This window comes from Hyperoodon ampullatus, assembly GCF_949752795.1.
Source record: "Hyperoodon ampullatus genome assembly, chromosome: 5".
NCBI lineage: Eukaryota > Metazoa > Chordata > Mammalia > Artiodactyla > Ziphiidae > Hyperoodon > Hyperoodon ampullatus.
The window spans coordinates 145,231,093-145,248,244 of record NC_136918.1 but is presented as its reverse complement, the minus strand read 5'-3'; the positions used below and the strand labels follow the sequence as shown (position 1 = coordinate 145,248,244).

General features: G+C 52.0%; 1 protein-coding gene across 2 annotated transcripts in view; it reads right to left on the bottom strand.

Moving 5' to 3' along the window:
• ADARB1 (adenosine deaminase RNA specific B1) overlaps positions 1-12,212 on the bottom strand; it is a gene marked incomplete at both ends in the record, with an annotated part of 62,033 nt that extends 49,821 nt beyond the window's left edge. Inside the window, one exon of one of the 2 annotated variants that reach the window (XM_079704553.1) lies at positions 12,166-12,212. In XM_079704553.1, coding sequence (XP_079560679.1) covers positions 12,166-12,212 — 47 coding nt within the window. Of the gene's footprint in view, positions 1-75; positions 104-12,165 lie in introns of those variants that run through there. The other variant, XM_079704554.1, reaches the window with a different exon arrangement.
• Positions 12,213-17,152: the final 4,940 nt, after the last annotated feature.

Below are 17,152 nucleotides of genomic sequence, written 5' to 3'. Positions count from 1 at the left end.
TCAGAACACGTTCGCGCACTGCACCGCGTTGGAAGCCCGGTATTTGCACTTCAGGATGAAAGACAAAGGAGTTACCTTTCCTCTCAGAGCGTCTCTTGCGCCTCCTTTTACACCAGCGGGTGCTGAGCACAGTCCCCATGGCCAGCATCCCCGCGATGAGCGGGGCCAGCCCTGGCCAGCCCGGCCCCGTCCCAGCCCCTGGCCACTGGGGTGGGCGCTCAACCAAGCATCCGAGCCGCGCGACTGCGACGGCCCTCATGGACACGTGGGAGGGCGGCTCCTCCCCCGCCCCAGGCTCACTCTTCAAAGCGCAGATGGAGGGGCCCTCAGCCCTTCAAAGTGGGCAGGGACATGACTCCGGGGGCGGGGGTGTGGGTGACACCATCTCCCCATCAAACAGAGTCCTGCCTAAAAAACCCCAACGTCTCCAGAATATACACAATTCCTCAAATAATGAAGTAGAACCACCAAGAGTCCAGTTCACAAAATAACACTGCCCAAAGTAATGCTCCCACGCAGCACTGCTCAGGGGCGCAGGACCCTGTGGCTTGGGGACACTGTTGGCCCCACCTGCACGTGGGCACCTGGCGCCAGGCAGGCACGACCTCCCCTTCCCACCCAGCCTGGCTTGCTGGGGGGTGCAGAGCAGGGCACACACACGCACGCACGCACACACACACACATGCACGCACACGCACAGGCATGCGTATGCACAGACACACGCACACACATACACATGCACACACACATGCACACACAGACACGCGTATGCACAGACACACGCACGCAAACATGCATGCTCACAGACACGTGCACACACACACACATCTCAGGGCGCGGGACCCGCACTTGGACTGGCCCAGCACAACCCACAGCCCTCAGCCCCCCTCATCCAGACATGCTGTGTAGATGCTCTCCCACATCTTAGGGGCTCTGTCCTTGGCACAAAAGGCAACTGCATCCGAGAGCCCTGAGGACAGGGGTGTCTTGGGGGGGAGTCAGCGTGCAGGGAGGGTGTGAGTAGCAGAGCCCTTCAGCAACAGAAAAGTTAATCGATGCGTCAAAATCTTTCTCACAATCTTTCCACACAACTGACCGTGTCTTGCATAAAAAGTGTTCCTTTCCTGGTAATGCCAGCATTGCTTTTCCAACTTATTATTCCAAAGGTGCAAATGAATTAACGCCGGCTTCACCACGATTGCACGTGGAGCCTGAGCCATGTTTTGTCACATCAAGCAGCTCCTATTACTCTTACATTTGTGTGTGTGCCCGTCCGGACATGCTCCACAGAAGACGCGGCCCTGCAGAACCCCTTCCCCGGGGCTCCAGGCAGTGGGCACAGGTGGGACAGAACCCACCGCTTGCCCTGGGGAGGGACCAGAGTGCAACCCTGAGAGCATGCCCTCCGACCCCGTCCCCAGCTGCAGGTGCAGCTCAGCTCCTACTGGCAGTCTTTCTAACTCTGCTTTCCTGGGTTCTGTACACTAGTTGTCTATGTGGCATCCATATATCACACTGCAAATTATTTTAACTGTATTTTCTTTTTGTTGATGCTCTGGCATTTGGGGGCCTTGCAGACCCTGGGAAGGAGAGACTGCCCCTCCCGGATGAGCTGATTTGCAGAGACAGCAGAGGGCTCGGCCAGGAGCAATGCAAACCACAGCCCACACTGAGATCTAACCTCCCGCCAGGGCCCTGCTGCCCGGCCCCTGCCCCAGATCACTCAGGCAGGGACCAGGCAACCAGAAACCACCGCTACAGCCCAGAGCCCGCCAGGGTCACTCAAACTGGCCAGTCCTAAGTGGTTTACTCTGCCCTGCCTGGCTGTTCTCATGGAAACCCCCAAAAAGGCCTCCTCACTCCCTTCTCCCTCCTGACCCAAACGGGTGCTCCATGTCCTGCGGGGTGGGGCATGTGGCCCGGCGTCTCCACGGCACCTGCAGCACCTCCACTCACGACTACCCCGCGGGTGCAGCAGGGACAGCAGCACGGTTCTCAAGACGCCTGGTTTGACAACATCGAGTCTGTTTAGGTTCCTTCTAACTAAAGAGCACCGAATAGTCTATGAAACACAAGGACAAGCTGGCTTCCTACTATCACATCATACAACCCGATTTCACATTCGCTCTACATTCGTATAAAAAGTCAGGTAAAAGTGGCAGTTACATGCATATAGCCTTCACTTCATAAAGTGATCATTTGTTTTTTCTCATCAAATGACACGACCGAATGCACAGTTAATCTTCCTCACCTAATAAATGCCATGTTTTCCGCTTTCTTGAAAATCAGAGTGAGTCAGAACCCACAGGAATGACAAGGCAAGTGGTGCCCTGATGCAGCATCTGTGGCCGTGGACGGGAGGGGCCCTAACAGAGCACCACCCTTCTCAGTGCGTCTTAACTTATCTTAGAGCCATTCCACGAGAAGTTCCCAAAGGTGAAGCAACGTCCTCTCTCTCCATCTATCATGTTCTTCTTTTTTCTTCCCATTTCTTTCTGCTACCTTTAGGATTATTTAAGAGGAGCATAAAAATGGAATACCTGTATTCGTGGGAATCAAGAAATTCACAGCAGAATGGCAGTGATTTGCTGCATCAGATATGGTTTCTAGAACCACTGAATTGACAGTTAATAATCTAAAAGAACACTTTAAAGCTTTTTCCAATTTTAAAAGTACACCAATTTCGGACTTCAGCTGTCACATCTTTGCAAGTTAATAACTACTGAATTCTAGGAGAATGTCAGAAATAGTTGTACACCATTTAGCATCTGACATTCCTGGTACCTTATTAATTTTATTTATCTATGTCCTAGAGTAAAGACTCCAACATTTAATGTTCCTGGACTATTAATTTAGGATAAGACTCTTGAAAACTTTTTCTACCCTTTCCAGAAGGAAACAAGGAGTTTATTCCATTAGAATCCTACAGTCTCTAAATGAGTCAGGTCTTCATTAATTATTCACATATAATCAACACACAGGAAACTAATGGTATTTGATTTAATACCATGGTGCCTCAGAAATACCTCTTAATAAGAAACACAGCAAACATTCACTCACTCATCCAACTGGGAGCAAGCACCTACTATGTGCCGGGACCATCCTCGGGGCCAGGGCTCTGTTGGTGAACAGAGGACGTTCACAGGCTCGCATGGGGCTCACGTCCAACAGGAAAAGAAACCCAGTCAGCAGTGAGCGTCACCAGCAGTTAAAGGACTCGCGTGTCAGAGGACGGTACACGGCTCCAGGAAGACAGTAATGAAGCCAAGACTAAGGCGCTGAGGAGGCTGACATGAGGCCCCGGGGAAGAGCGTTCCAAGAAGACAGAGGGCGAAGACGCCGAGGCAGAGCCCGGCGTGGCCCAGGAATAGCCAGGAGGCCAGTACTGGAGGGTCGGCTCACTCTGCCCGGGAGTTTTCATGGGGCCTGGCCTCTGGCCTCTGGCCTCTGGGGAAGGACGGGTGTGGGGCAGGGCCGACGCAGGGAGACAGGTTAGGAGACCAGTGCAAACAGATCCAATGGTCAGCGCCTGACGGCCGTGGACAAGGTAAAAAATAACCAGACTTGATGCACCCTAGTGGCACAGTAGGCAGGCTCTCCTGATAGCTTGGATCTGGTGCAGAAGGGAAAGGACAGCCCCGGCTTTTGGCCTGAGAGCCCAGAAGGACAGAGCTGCTGAGATTGGAGGCCTGTGGATGGGGGGGCCGCCGGGAGGTCAATCTGATGTCCCAGGTTGGAGATGAGGTGATTCCCCAGAAGATGCTGGGGGACCCGGGGTCTGAGCCTAGAGAGCAGGAGAAAGGTCTGGGCTGGAGACTCAGGTGTGGGGCTCACCTGCACAGAGGTGAGAGTGGGTGAGCCCTGAGTACTGAGTGTAGACAGAGCCGGGAAAGGCACTGCAGCTACGCGGTTGGGGGAGGGAACAGCCACTGAGGTGGTGTGCACAGGACGAGTGTACTGAGTGACCATCACCTGCCGGTCACTCGAGTTAAATGTCACCAAATCTTAGTAAAGGAGACTCTGCAATGACCGCACGAGGGGCGGCCTGGACACAACCACCACTTGTTTTACAACCAGCAGGGATGCCATTCAAGCGTTTCTGTGCAGTGTAAAACCTGCACGGCCGTACAGCATGGCCATGGTTACAGCACAGGGGTCGTCAGCACAAAGCCCAGAGCAGGCCCCCTGCTGAAGTCCTGCTCCACCTCCTTCCAGCCTGGGGCCACGGCAAGTTCTCACCCTCTCGGCTCCAAGGTGACAGCGATGGTTCCCCCCAGGCTCGCTGGGGAAACCAAGTGAGGACAGTGTGCAGGGCACAGGAGGGGCCACCTTGGCTTCAGCTGCGGCCGTATCATCAGCACCACCACCTTCTGAAGAGGAGCAGCTAGCTGGAGAGGCTAGGTGACCTGTCCAAGGTCACAACTGGGCAGGCGGCAGGACACTGTTCAGAACCCAAGACACTCCCCGCTCGGAACCCAAGCTCTTCACCCTCCACAAGGCCACCATCGCGGCAAAAGCCGGCCACTCAAGTTTACTTTTTTAATCTGTTAAGATTCCTCACAATATTAGGTCAAAGTAACACGCGCGTATTTCTTCAACTAAGCACATTTCTACTTTCTACGGCAAGACAGTTCCGAGGAGATTAGGCTGAATGTAGCTTGCAGGACACCTGCAAGCTTCCTCCACTCAATTAAGATCACGAACTAAAGTAAGCTTTTTCCATTTTCTTTTGAAGTGACTTTACCAAGGAACTTTGGATTAAAATAAAAATTTACATTGATCAGATAAGTACAGGTGTTGGATTTGAAAAAAACGGGGTGGGGAGACACTTGAATTGAAGGCCCTAAAATTAGTTCCAATAGCCTAAAGCCACCCAAAACAAGGAAGCAGCCACAGATGATGGCACACAGACAGCTCAGGTGGCCCACGGAGGCCTAAGGTGACCCACAGATGGCTCAGGTGGCCCACATATGACTAAGGTGGCCCACAAATGGCTGCGGTGACCCACGGATGACAGAATAGCCCCAGATGGCTTAGGTGGCCCATGGAGTAATGCCGGCAGCAGAGGCCATCTCAAATCTGAGAGGCCTGGGCTGCACACAGAGAGCTCTGATTCCTAGCTACAGACTGAAGGAAAGTTTGAAACAAATAGTGTCATCAAGTCTGAACGTAAATTTGAAACTGAACTGGGTGTACAATTGATAGCCATGGTTTAGACAGGTATTTCTTTAAAGATTATTTTTGAACCATCCTTTAAAAACAATGTTTTCTATTACTGATTATTAAAAACAAATTAGAATATATACTTTTTTTTATATATATACTTTTTTTTTTTTTTTTTTTTTTTTTGCGGTACGCGGGCCTCTCACTGCTGTGGCCTCTCCCGTTGCGGAGCACAGGCTCCGGACGCGCAGGCTCAGCGGCCGTGGCTCACGGGCCCAGCCGCTCCACGGCATGTGGGATCTTCCCAGACAGGGGCACAAACCTGTGTCCCCTGCATCGGCAGGCGGACTCTCAACCACTGCGCCACCAGGGAAGCCCTAGAACATATATTTTTTGAAGTATAAAGTAAATCTGGTTGGGCCTTTAAAGAAGAGAGTGATTTTGCTCAGTCTAGAGTAGAAAAACCTCTGACCCAGTTAACCTATGTATACTTGATCCCACGGTTCGTTTTTTTTTTTAAACCGGGTATGTGTACATGAAAGAACCAACATAAACATGCATATGTACAAGCAATGTACAAAAGGACAAAAATGGTCAGATCTGACTAAAAACTCAAACAAGACCGAATGGAAAAGAAAAAACTTAAAAAGAGATCAGAGGCATCACAGCCTGGACCTGCAGGGTGGAGAGCCAAAGGCACAGGACTCGTGGGTCTAAGGACCAGACACACGACCAGGGAACACACCAGAGCTGTGAGAGAAGAGAACTCCCCAGAAATGAAGGTCTGAATCTGCCACCAAACGGACACCATGTGCACAGAGAAGGTGATAAAAAGCAACGAAAACTCACATTTTTCTCAGCAGTATCACTGAAATTCATGACTAGAGAATTCAAAGGAAGTCTAGCCCAGAGCAATCTGGTTACTGAGGCGATGAAGCCGGGCCCGAGGGCGGCGACGGGATATCCCCCAGTCTGAGAGCGGAGTACGATCCCAGCTCAGGTCCCATCAAGCTGGTCAACTACGGAGGTGGGGGGCCTATAAAATCCCGAGTCCCGGTGCAGGGCAGCCCCCAGGCCTCACCTCCACAGACCCGAGGGCACAGGGGCTGGAGGACACACCCCCACCCCAGATCTGTATCCCCGAACTGCTGGGAGGCTCCCAGGAGAGGTGGGTGCCGTCCTGGGCGGATGCTCAGCGGGACGCGCGGGGGCAGGTCCCTCACTCTGCCCGGGCCCCAGAGAGCCCCGCTGGACAAAGTCTACCTTCACTCTGAACGTCTAGCTCTCTGGGACCCTGTGGGCAGAGTCTGAGCCAGGGCTTTCAGCCCCTGGATTCCATCACTGATCCCGGCCGCCGCCTGGCCAGACCCACCCCCCGCCCCGGGACCCTGTCCCAGCGCACACTGCTGCACAGTCAGCCTGGGGAGAGCAAGTGGCGGCAGGGACAGAACACTAGATGGGCGTGTGGGTCAACATGGCCGTAGGGACGAGGAGCTGCAAGACAAGGGCTCATGGAAGAGAAATTTTAAACCTTAAACATTCACATTATTTCTTCACTTTATGTTGGCAACTCTTCACTAAAGATCAAACACACATATACAAATTTGGGTTAATTTAGTCTTATTAAAATTAGCAATCTGTCACCACACATTCAGAACTTGATAGTATAGACTAGTTGGGGTTTTTTTGCTTTTGTATTTTATCTTAATTATAAAACCTATTTGAAATATTAAGCTAAAATAATGAAACTGTAAAATTATATTACACGTAAATAAGCAAAGCAATAATTTTTTAAAGATTGGAACAGATGTATGAAACTGCGCTTTCCAATTCCGTACCAGGAACTCAACTTATTAGAATTAAGTTTATAAATTATTTGATAAAATTTAATTTACAAATCAGGTCATTCACTGAACTAAACCAGCTGTAAGTATTCCATACCACTGCCTCACGGGTCCTTTAAAATGGCTAAAGCAAAGCCAGTGAACAGAAACCTTTCTGCAGGAAGTTGCTCTCTGGGCTCGGGGTAGGAACGCAGGACAGCCATGCTCAGGATGTGAGACAGGCTTTTTCTTGCTGTCTCAGCGTGACCTCACAGCGCTACCTACCCCCGTCCGCCCGGGGCTCGCGGCACGCTTGACGCGTGGGCGCCTGATGGCGTGGGCGCCCTGTGGCCTGCCCTCACCCCTCACCGCTGCATCCTGGTGTCCTGTCCAAAGTAGGCAATGACACAGGACGCCAACGCCGGACAGGGCCACTCTGTGGTCAGGATGGATCAGGACACCTGAGTGGGCAAGAGGGAACCTTTGGGACGAAGGACACGGGGGTGGTGCCGTGCTAACTGCACACACTGCCAGAGCACATCTAACTGAACACGTACAAAGGGTGATTTTTACTGCATGTAAACTGTACCTCAATAAAGGCAGCTTTAAAAAAAATCCCAGAAAAAAAACCCCACAAATAGTAAGAGAAAGTCATAGTCTCAATTTGAAATAAAATGGAAAATACATAGATTTCAAGAAGAAGGAATGAATGGATTCCAAACACAGAATGGATCAGCTGGAAAAGACGAGAAACCACACGGGTCTCTCAACAGGACTGCAGAGGAAGGCTTACAGCACCTCTTGCTGCCACCGCTGACTCGTGAGGAGACCAGAGCGGGGAAGCGAGCAAACTGCCCCAAGCTCAGGCTGCAGCCACCTCTCACCACCCCACTCTACCACCCCAGGCAATGCAAGAATGCAGGAGAAAGACAGCACTGAGCAAAAAAGACACAACCCAACTATAAAGCAAGTTAAAATGTGGCATGACTTTCGGCAATTACTGTAGTGTCCTAAAGCAGAAATCACTTAAAAATTTTCCTTTGCACGCACAAGTGTGACGGAGGAGGAACCATCACCTGCATCTTACCTGGCTCTGTAGTGAACACCGTCTGCTAATCATAATAACGTAAATGCCATGTACGGGTTTGAAACCGAGTGAACCATGGTTACAAAACAGAAAATAAAATTTTCTACTTTGATAACATTAAAAAGCCCAGAAAACCAAATCTGACAGAAGCTGAACAGTGGAGAGTGAGAAGGAGGTAATGGGCAGGGTAGGGTAAGTGGCCAGGTACACCTGACACAGTGGGGAGCCAGGAAACGGTCCAAGGTCCAAGAAACTGGCTAAGAATCCGCAGTTCCTAAGACAACCAGCAGGGAACATGGCTGTCAACCTGGCTGGCTGACCCAACGCTCCTCCCCAAGACCCCTTTTGCAGAGATGTTACAAGAGTTAAATACTCGTTTTCTCAGTCTCCTTTGTGACTACAGCTGGCCACACAACATGGTTCTGACCAACGAGATATAAATGAAAATATGCAGAGGCTTCTGGAATGCCCCTGATGAAAACGACAGAAATGGGCTGCACTGCTTGCTCCTTTCTTCCCAGTTGTTATTGCCTTGAACATAGATGTGATGGCTGGAGCTGCAGCAGCCACACTGCAAACATGAATGGTTAGGAGAACTGCAGAGACACTGAACCAGACTCCTGATGTGGTTGTGCTCTGAGCCAACTCTAGCAAAAACCTACCTTTGCTTTACTTATGAAATGAATAAATCCCCAGTTGTTTAAGACACCATAGGTCATAGTTTCTGTTACTTTCAGCCAAAAGCACTCCTAAATGACACAGGAAAAGAAGGGAAGGCAGAAGTGTAAGTGAGCTAAATCCTCCTGTATCTAAACTGAAAGTCAATAGATATTGTCCAAAATTAACAAATCAAATAATTGCAAGTGTATTATTAAGGAACAGGAAGCATGGCAGAGACTGCCATCTGCACCAACAGCACAGCACCCACCCAGCCAGCCACGGAGAACGACCTTTCCTGCCCTCTTGCCACTGGTCATGGCCACGTGACGACAGTTCTACCCACTGGGATGGAAACCGAAGCGTCACGTGGCAGCTTCTGGGAACCTCCCCAAGAGACAGCACACAGGTGCCCTTTATCACACCCCCTCCAGCACCTGCCCCAACTATGGGTGGGTTCACACACAGAAGACCGAACACCAGGACAGACAGTCTGGGCCTGGACAGGCGCTGCTGCGTCACCTTCCTCCTGGTGAAGCTCCTCACGCCGTGCCTCTGTCCCCGCAGCCAGTCCTCACGCTGGCCAATCCAGAACCACAGGTATCTACAACTCTTTAGAACAATCAGGGCTGCCTCTGGGGAGGGCGAGGACTGTGGACCGCTGCTTTCCACCAAATGCCCTTCTAAATTACGTGGCTTGTCTGACTTTGACGACATCGCTGGTAAAAACTGAAAAACAAAACCCAAGCAGGCCTGGTCTCCTCTCCCGCACCCCCACGTGCCTCCGCCCAGCCGGCCTCGGCCCTGCCCCTGCATGCCCCCACCCACCACAGTCGCAGCCCCTCTTGGGCCCACCAGGCTGCTGGGGTCCTCTCCTGCCCCTGCCCCCCTGCCCCCTGCCCACCTCCCCATGCCATCTGCCTGGAAAATACACACCTTTCAAGACTCCTCCCGCCCCCACGAAGCCTGCAGCCCCTACCGCAGCGGGGAGAACAGGCCACCTGCCTCTGGCCCCTACGTCTGTCACAGCAGCAGTAGACACCACTGTGGTCACCTGCTCACTTCCCTTCCCCCCAGCCATGTCTCGCCCCAGTGCCCGCCTGGGCAGCGCTGCAGAGGCCTGAGTTCCACCATGATCCAAGAGACCCACCCCTTCCTCTAAGCAGCTCTGGGCTTTGTTCTTCCAGAACGGGCCCCACGGAGCTCTCATCGCCGCTGCCAGCTGCTGCCCCACAAACTTGAGGGAGTGATGGAGAAACCACATTGAATGCCCTAGCCCACGTCCAAAACGTCATCCGTAGACCGTAAGACCAGCAAGGGCCCACAGCACCCTGGTAATAGGGCGGTCAGGAGACAGCCTTCCAGAATTCTCCATCTGCACAGGAGGGGCAGGGGTTCTCTGATAAATTCAGCATTTCGAATTTTACAGAGGGGTGACTACACACCGAATCTGTCCACAAGAGGGCACTGCTGGATTTCTACAAGTCCCTCCATGAGGAAGCAAGGAAAGAATACCAGATTTTTCCTGTATCTGTAAATGAATCTCCCACTTTTCTTTTACATATTAGTCTTAAGTATCTGGATCCATTATTTTGTATTTAGTCATGACCAGAGCACAAAACAGCTCCAAGAAAATCAGCAACCAACTACTAAGAGCAACAGATACTACTCTGCATCCAACACTGCAAAGGCAATTGAATTTTTATTCACTAGAGTCATACTTTTGAGGTTAACTGTGCACTATTTTGCTTGCAGCCACCCTCGGGCAGGGGTGTGGAGAGAAGGCGTGTGAGGGTCCCTCCAGGGTCCTCTCTGCGACACCACCCCCTGGGAGAGGTCCCTACCCCTGTCCTGAGGGTCCCCCTCACGGCCGACGCTGCCTGGAGCGACAGTGACTCTTCTCCACTCCCACCAGCATCAGCGGTGCTGTCGGCCGGCCCCACTCTGGTCCCGAGGGCCTCGGTCAGTGCCTGCCCACAGATGCAAGGCGCCTATTTGCTGGGTGAATGAAAGAGTCGGGGACGCAATACACATCTTTCTTGAGCACTGCTGCAGACCCGTGACCTCACAACCAGGGGCGCTTCTTCCTGGACGCGCTTTGTGGAGCTGACACCGATGAGTCAGTCCGGATGACACAAGGACACTTTCTCAGTGGCAGTGACTCACGCCAGAAACTCACTGAGAATCACTCTTCGTTCTCAGCCCAACTTCGTTTTATTTCACTGACCTTCAGGAACGTTTATAAACTGAAGTGTCATCTGTGTTAAATAGGTTATGTTAGCCAGTAAATCACATTAAAGGGGAAAAATGTAAAGTTTTTGCCCCCGTGGAAGGACTCAGCCCCCTGCATAAGCACTGGGTGTCCCTGCAGCGATGCCTCTCCCCACCTCGGGGCTCTCCCCACCTTGAGCCCTGGAGTCGCTTGCACTCGCGGGGGCCCACACCTCACGCTGCAGGGGGCTCCTCCCCGGCCCACGACTGCTCCAGCCTTCAGGACACCCTGCAGGCCTGTGAGGACCTCGACGTCACCCTGTCCCCGACAGCCCCTCCCTGCCACATTCTCCTCTCGGCCAAGCCTTCTGTCAGTGGCCGCGGGGCATGGCGGTGGTGGCCACGTGTGGACGTGGTCTGGTCGTCGCAGGTCTGGGGCACTCTGGCACCATGCAGGGAGAGGGAGTGTGTGGGACAGCAGGACTGTCCCAGAAACAAAGAACTGTCCTGCCTGAAGCACTAACATGCAGGCGACAAAGAGGTTCATGGTTACTCAAGACCCGTTTCATATATAATCAACTTTCAACACACCCAACCAGCCAGAAGTGTAACTGCCAAGCGAAAAGCAGGGAGCACTGCATCGCGCTTCTCCAAGAATGAATCCATGAGCTGAACACCATTCCACTCAGGTCTACACCCTCGGTCTGTGTCACCCATGCAGCGCCTGCGTCTCTGCATTTACAGGCGTGCGTGCACAGGGTCCTCCTGAGAGCGGCGGTGCCCGGCATTCACATGACAACACGACAATTATTTCGTGGTACGTTCTTAATTTCTCTTTTATTACATTTGAATACGGTTATAATTATATAAAGTGGTACCTTCTATGATTTCATTTCAGAATAAAAAGGGGAGTTAATCAGTATTTGTTATAAGCAGAATGCTGGGGTTGGTGGCAGTGAAACACACCAAGGAAAAGCATCAGCATCTGAGCAGACTCAGGGCTTCCCTGGGCCTCCCTCAAATGTGTGCAGCTGAGTAAATGCTGCAGAGGTTCCACAGCGCAACCCCCGAGATGCCCCAACCTCGGAAGATGTTCTCACCTGTAAGACACAAGAAGCAACTTCAATCTTTTTAAGGAGCAAGAGAGGCAAAAGCAGCAACTGTGCCTGAAACTAAAAATACAGGCTCCCTCCAGCGTCACCGTCAGATGGCAAATGAGGCTACTGACAGGAGTGCTTCCACCAGTAGAGACTTTTTCTGGCCACTTCCATGTTTTTTTTTTTTTTTTTCTTTTTCAAACCACTCTGAAAAAAAGACTAATACATCAGATTACTGTTGCCAGAATTAGCTCTCATTTTATGAAACAAATACAAAATGTCTGTTCTGCAACTAACATCTATCAGCACAGAACCGGTAGGAGACATGATTCACGATGTTGTGGTATCTGATCATTCCCAGCCCTCCGTTCTGCTTCAGATGCCACCTTTTGTCCTTGGTTATGTTTTCTATGTCTTCAAGGACAATTTACTTGTGCAAAGGAGCATAAATAACTCGCTTCTCCGGTGCATGCTTACATTACATAAAAAAACACTTTCTATTTCACTTAAACAGTATAATTAATGAGGCAGTTTACATCTATGGCACCTTGGATGTAGGCGGCCATAAATCACACTTCACTTGCAGCACTAAAGCATGTCTCACTCTGGGATTCTCGCCGTCTCTCAATAAACTCCAGCTACAGAGAAACTGATTTTACATCACTAATCGAGCTGAAAGATGAGCTGTGGTTGAACATAAAACTCCACCCCTCTGGCACAAGCAGCGGTAAAAGTAACCTTGGTTTTGCCCTCCCCATGTGCCAAAAAAAAAAAAAAAAAGAAAAAAAGCATCATTCGAAGAGTAAGCAAAACCTCTTTTAAAGGTCTCCCTGGGAACCAGGTGCCTGACATTCCTGACGTTTACAGACACAGCAATGGCAGGTGGGGCCTTTCCAGGCGCACCTCTCCTCCCCCACCCGACCCCGTGGGCTCCACGTCTGCCCCGTCCAACGTCCCCCAGGCCCAGAGGGTGCTGTGATGTGGCAGACACTCCTCAGCCCCCACCGAGGGAGTGAACGTACACAGAACACGCTCCTTCTGCACTCAGCAGCCTCTGGCGGCCACTTCGTATACTTCTTCCCCAAGAAAAAACCTCCTTGAAAGTTCAACGCTAGACCTTCTGCAGGCCGCAAATTAACCTTACATCACACTAGCGGGATTTTAACACCTGTCTCAACGCCTCTCAAAAGCAGACGCTGAATCATGTAATAGTCACAAAAATAAGTACTAACGAAATTTTCTTTTAATCACCTCAAGGAAAATAATTTGCAGCAAAGGCTTTACAGCAAAGCCAGCGTGGCGTCCCCTCTGCAGGGACCGCGCCGGCCGCTGGGGGGCAGCAGAGCACCGGCCGAGAGACCGCAGGGACGGTAACAAACCGTCTCTGCTGGAAGCTAGCCCATCACACGCATTTTAAACGGCAAGCCAAAGGCTTAACTAATGGTTGACGGCAAGCCAGAGGCACTCTTGTTAGTCAAATGTTAGCAGAGTTGCTCTTACCTCGCATTCAACGTGTTTGTTTCCTCGGCCCTTTGGTGCAGGTGGGGCTGAGAGGGTCTAAGTGTGGCGTCTGGTTGGCGCGCTTCCTTCAGGCCCCTCTCCAGCTCTCTGTGCCCAACCTGAAAGCCTTCCCTCTGTAACAGAAGCATTCCATTACTTTGCATTAATTTAACTCAATAGTAAAGCTTTTTCACCAGTGCAGGAGCTAACTCTAATAATAAATATTGTTAATTAAAAGTCCTCTCCTTGGGAGATGATCCTGCAGGCCACACAGCACAGGCCAAAAAAAAAAAAAAAAAAAGCCCTCTCCTGAACATGTTTCACTTACTTTTACTGTACTCTTAGGATTTTCAAAGCAGATACCCAATGATCAATCACGCCTTCACCCTCGCGACGACAGGAAGACAGACGCGCACGTGACACGCACCACCGGATCTCTGCCGGCGGACGTGCCAACGCAAACAAGCACCGACCCACGCGCTAAGGAGGGGGGTGCCTCAGGCAAAGTCCTGTACGGACCTATCTTCTGAAAAAGGGAACGTGACACGCACGGGCCTGTGCACGCGTGTGAGTGCAGACAGACCCAGAGCTGCACATTCGGCCTCCTCCCTGCCCCCTCCCGCCCAGGCTCAGGAGCTGAGGCCAGCCCTGCGTCTGCATCTCCACGTTATCTCCCCGCCGACCAGCAGCGCGACCGCAACACGCTAAAACACCTACAGAACCTGAACATGGGCCAGCTCTAGTTTCTTTTCGAAAAACAAACTGATATGCAAATGACGTCTGTGCTGGGCTCCTCCTGTCACCCACCCACAGCATCACCCACCCCATCACCACCCGGCGGCCCACCTCCACGCCCAGGGCAAGATAGTAGAGGGGCGCTGCCTCGGTGCCCACTTCCGCGGCAGGTGGGAGTGGGTCGCAGCAGCTGGGACACGACCCCCCGCACTCCAAGGAGAAAGAGGAAGGACCAAGTGCGAACCACCAAGGGGTGAAGTGCCACTCCAGGAGCTTCACAAAGCGGAAGTCCACAGACTAAAACAGAGCCAGGAAAACACGGCAGGAGCAGCACGACAAGAGGTACAGAGCTGCACTCGGACACACAGAGGAGTTTGTCAACTGAGACCTTTAAATACAAAGTACTGGAACGGGGTGATGGAGACGGCCATGCTCCCGGGGGACCGCAGGGCCGTAAGGGCGGCTTCGGAGCAGGGCCCTGGGCCGACACCCTGGCTCTGCGAGCGGTGACTCGGCCTCTCCAGGTCGAGTCAACACGCTCCAGACAACACAGCCCCCTCCAGACCCACGCTCCAGACCCACGGTCCCCTCCAGCCATTTGGGTGACCCCAGCTGAGGTCCCAGTCACCGTGGAGCACAGACAGGCCATTCCCTCACACGCCGCCAAATCCCTGACCCACGACATCAAGAGCACAACACAACTGTGGCTGTTCTCAGCCCCCAAGTTTTGGGGTGGGTAAGGTAGGCAGGAAGAGACCACCGAAATGGAACCATCACTGCAAACCCTGACAGCACTAACGTAGAGTAAGAGGGTACTAGGAACTTTATTCCAAAAATCTGGTAAACTGAGGCAAAATGAGCAAATTCCAAGAAAAATGCAACTCATCAGAGCTGACTCAGGAAGAAACAGAAAATCTGACTAAACTACCAACATTAAAGAATTAGAATCAAGAAAGAAAAATTGTACAAAGCACACTCCACGCCTAGATGGCTTCTCCAGAAATGCCCACCCAGCATTCAACAAGAACACATCTGTGAAGAAGATGAAGAAAAAGTATGGGCCAAACTCACGCCTGAAGACAGATGTAAAAATCCTCAACAAAACGTCAGCAAACGCAATCCAACAATATTTTAAAAGGCTGATGCAGCATGATCAAGTTGGATTTGTGCTGGGAACACGAAAATGACCGTGTGCATGAAAATCAACGAATGTAATAATCCACCACGTTAATAAATCAAGAGAGACATAAGAGAATATACCCACGACTCCGTGTGTGAAGCTCAATCACAGGCACAGCTAAGCTGGATGCTGAGGGGTGCACGCTCCGTGGTAAACTAAAAAGAACGGCAAGGACAGTGTTACTCTGAAACACAGGACAGCGGCCATATGGACAGGGAGGGCGGGGCCGTGGTCAAGGAGACGGAGACACAACGCTGTTTTTAACCCGGGGGGCGGCTGCACGGACGTGTCATCAGAACTACTCTCTTACACCTGAACTCTTCTGCAGGAACCACACAGCTCACAACACAGAAGCTTGAGACAACAACCAGGCACAGAAAACAATCCACGCCTGCAGTGCCCACAGTGTCCAGGAACACCATCGATAATGACGGAGCCCAGCACAGCCAACCCGGGAACCACGCAGGCGAGGGGCACTGCCCGCCCGCAGTCAGGCTGGGCTGCCACATCCACGCGCGGCCCCTCAGTACCCGCGGGTCCTCTGCGTCCGCAGGTCGCGCAGCACCGTAGAACCGACTGCGGAGCGAAGTCCGAGCGGTTCACACCCACGTTGCTCCAGGGCCAACTGCAGCTGCCATACAACGAACCAGACGAAGCCAGTGGCAGCGGCAACCAGCCAACCACCTGCGGTAGCAAAGAGGGCTGTGGTGGCAAGACGTGAGCAAAGCCAGGAGAGGCAGCTAGAGGTTTCCTATTTCCTGCAGAAGAGAAGAAGAAAGGCCCTGTGGGGAAAGGAGAGGAGCCTGGGGAGCCGGGCTCTGGGGGGAAGAGGCCAGCTGGTGAAGCAGGGTTGGGTCAGGATACTGCCCCGTCTCGTTTGCCTGGACGCACCACAGGAAACGGGCAGGGCACGGGACACCCTTAAACCCCCAAACGGGGTGGAGGTGGGGCGGGACACACAGAGGAGCCCCGCCAGCTGGTGGCTCCGTGGCCTCCGGCCCTGACACGTTCAGGCACCACCGCCTTCTGGAGTCTTCTCCTGGTGACTGAGCCTGGCTCGGGACACCCTCCTCTGACAGCAGCATGACCCCAAATTAGTTAGGCTGGAGGGGTTTCTACGGCGGGTTCCAGCCGCCTCTCTGCTGACAAGAGGAGTTCAGATGCCACAGCGATGATTATAAAACAGGGGTCACGTAAGATTTAGCGCACCTAGTACTAACTGTAAGTCCAGAACTAGTTGTATTAAGATAAATGCCTCACTCAGCACTCGATGGATTGCTGTGCCCGATAATCCCATTGATTAAATGAAGCAACTGCATTTCCTTTTAAAGTGATATTTATCGTTATAATTTAATGAGACTGGAAATTAGGGCTTAACTCTGCCACAAAACAAGTGCTCTCATTTTCTACCTTGGAGCTGTGTAAACCTGTTACGTGAGCGTGCAGTTAAACAAAGCAGATTCTCCGATGTGCAGAGACACCGATTATTCAAGGTACAAGGCCTGCTATGCTCAAGGCAAGTGAACAGGTGAACGACCGCCCGAGGGACACCGAGACAAGGAGCGGCCTCTCCTCATCACTGACGGCGGCCACTGTTTCAAGTGCGTAACTAGTCCTGTGAACAGGTACCCACCCAAGAAGGATGGCGAGCGGACGGGCACCGGGAAGAGAGGCTGCAGGTGGGGCCCGAGACACGGAG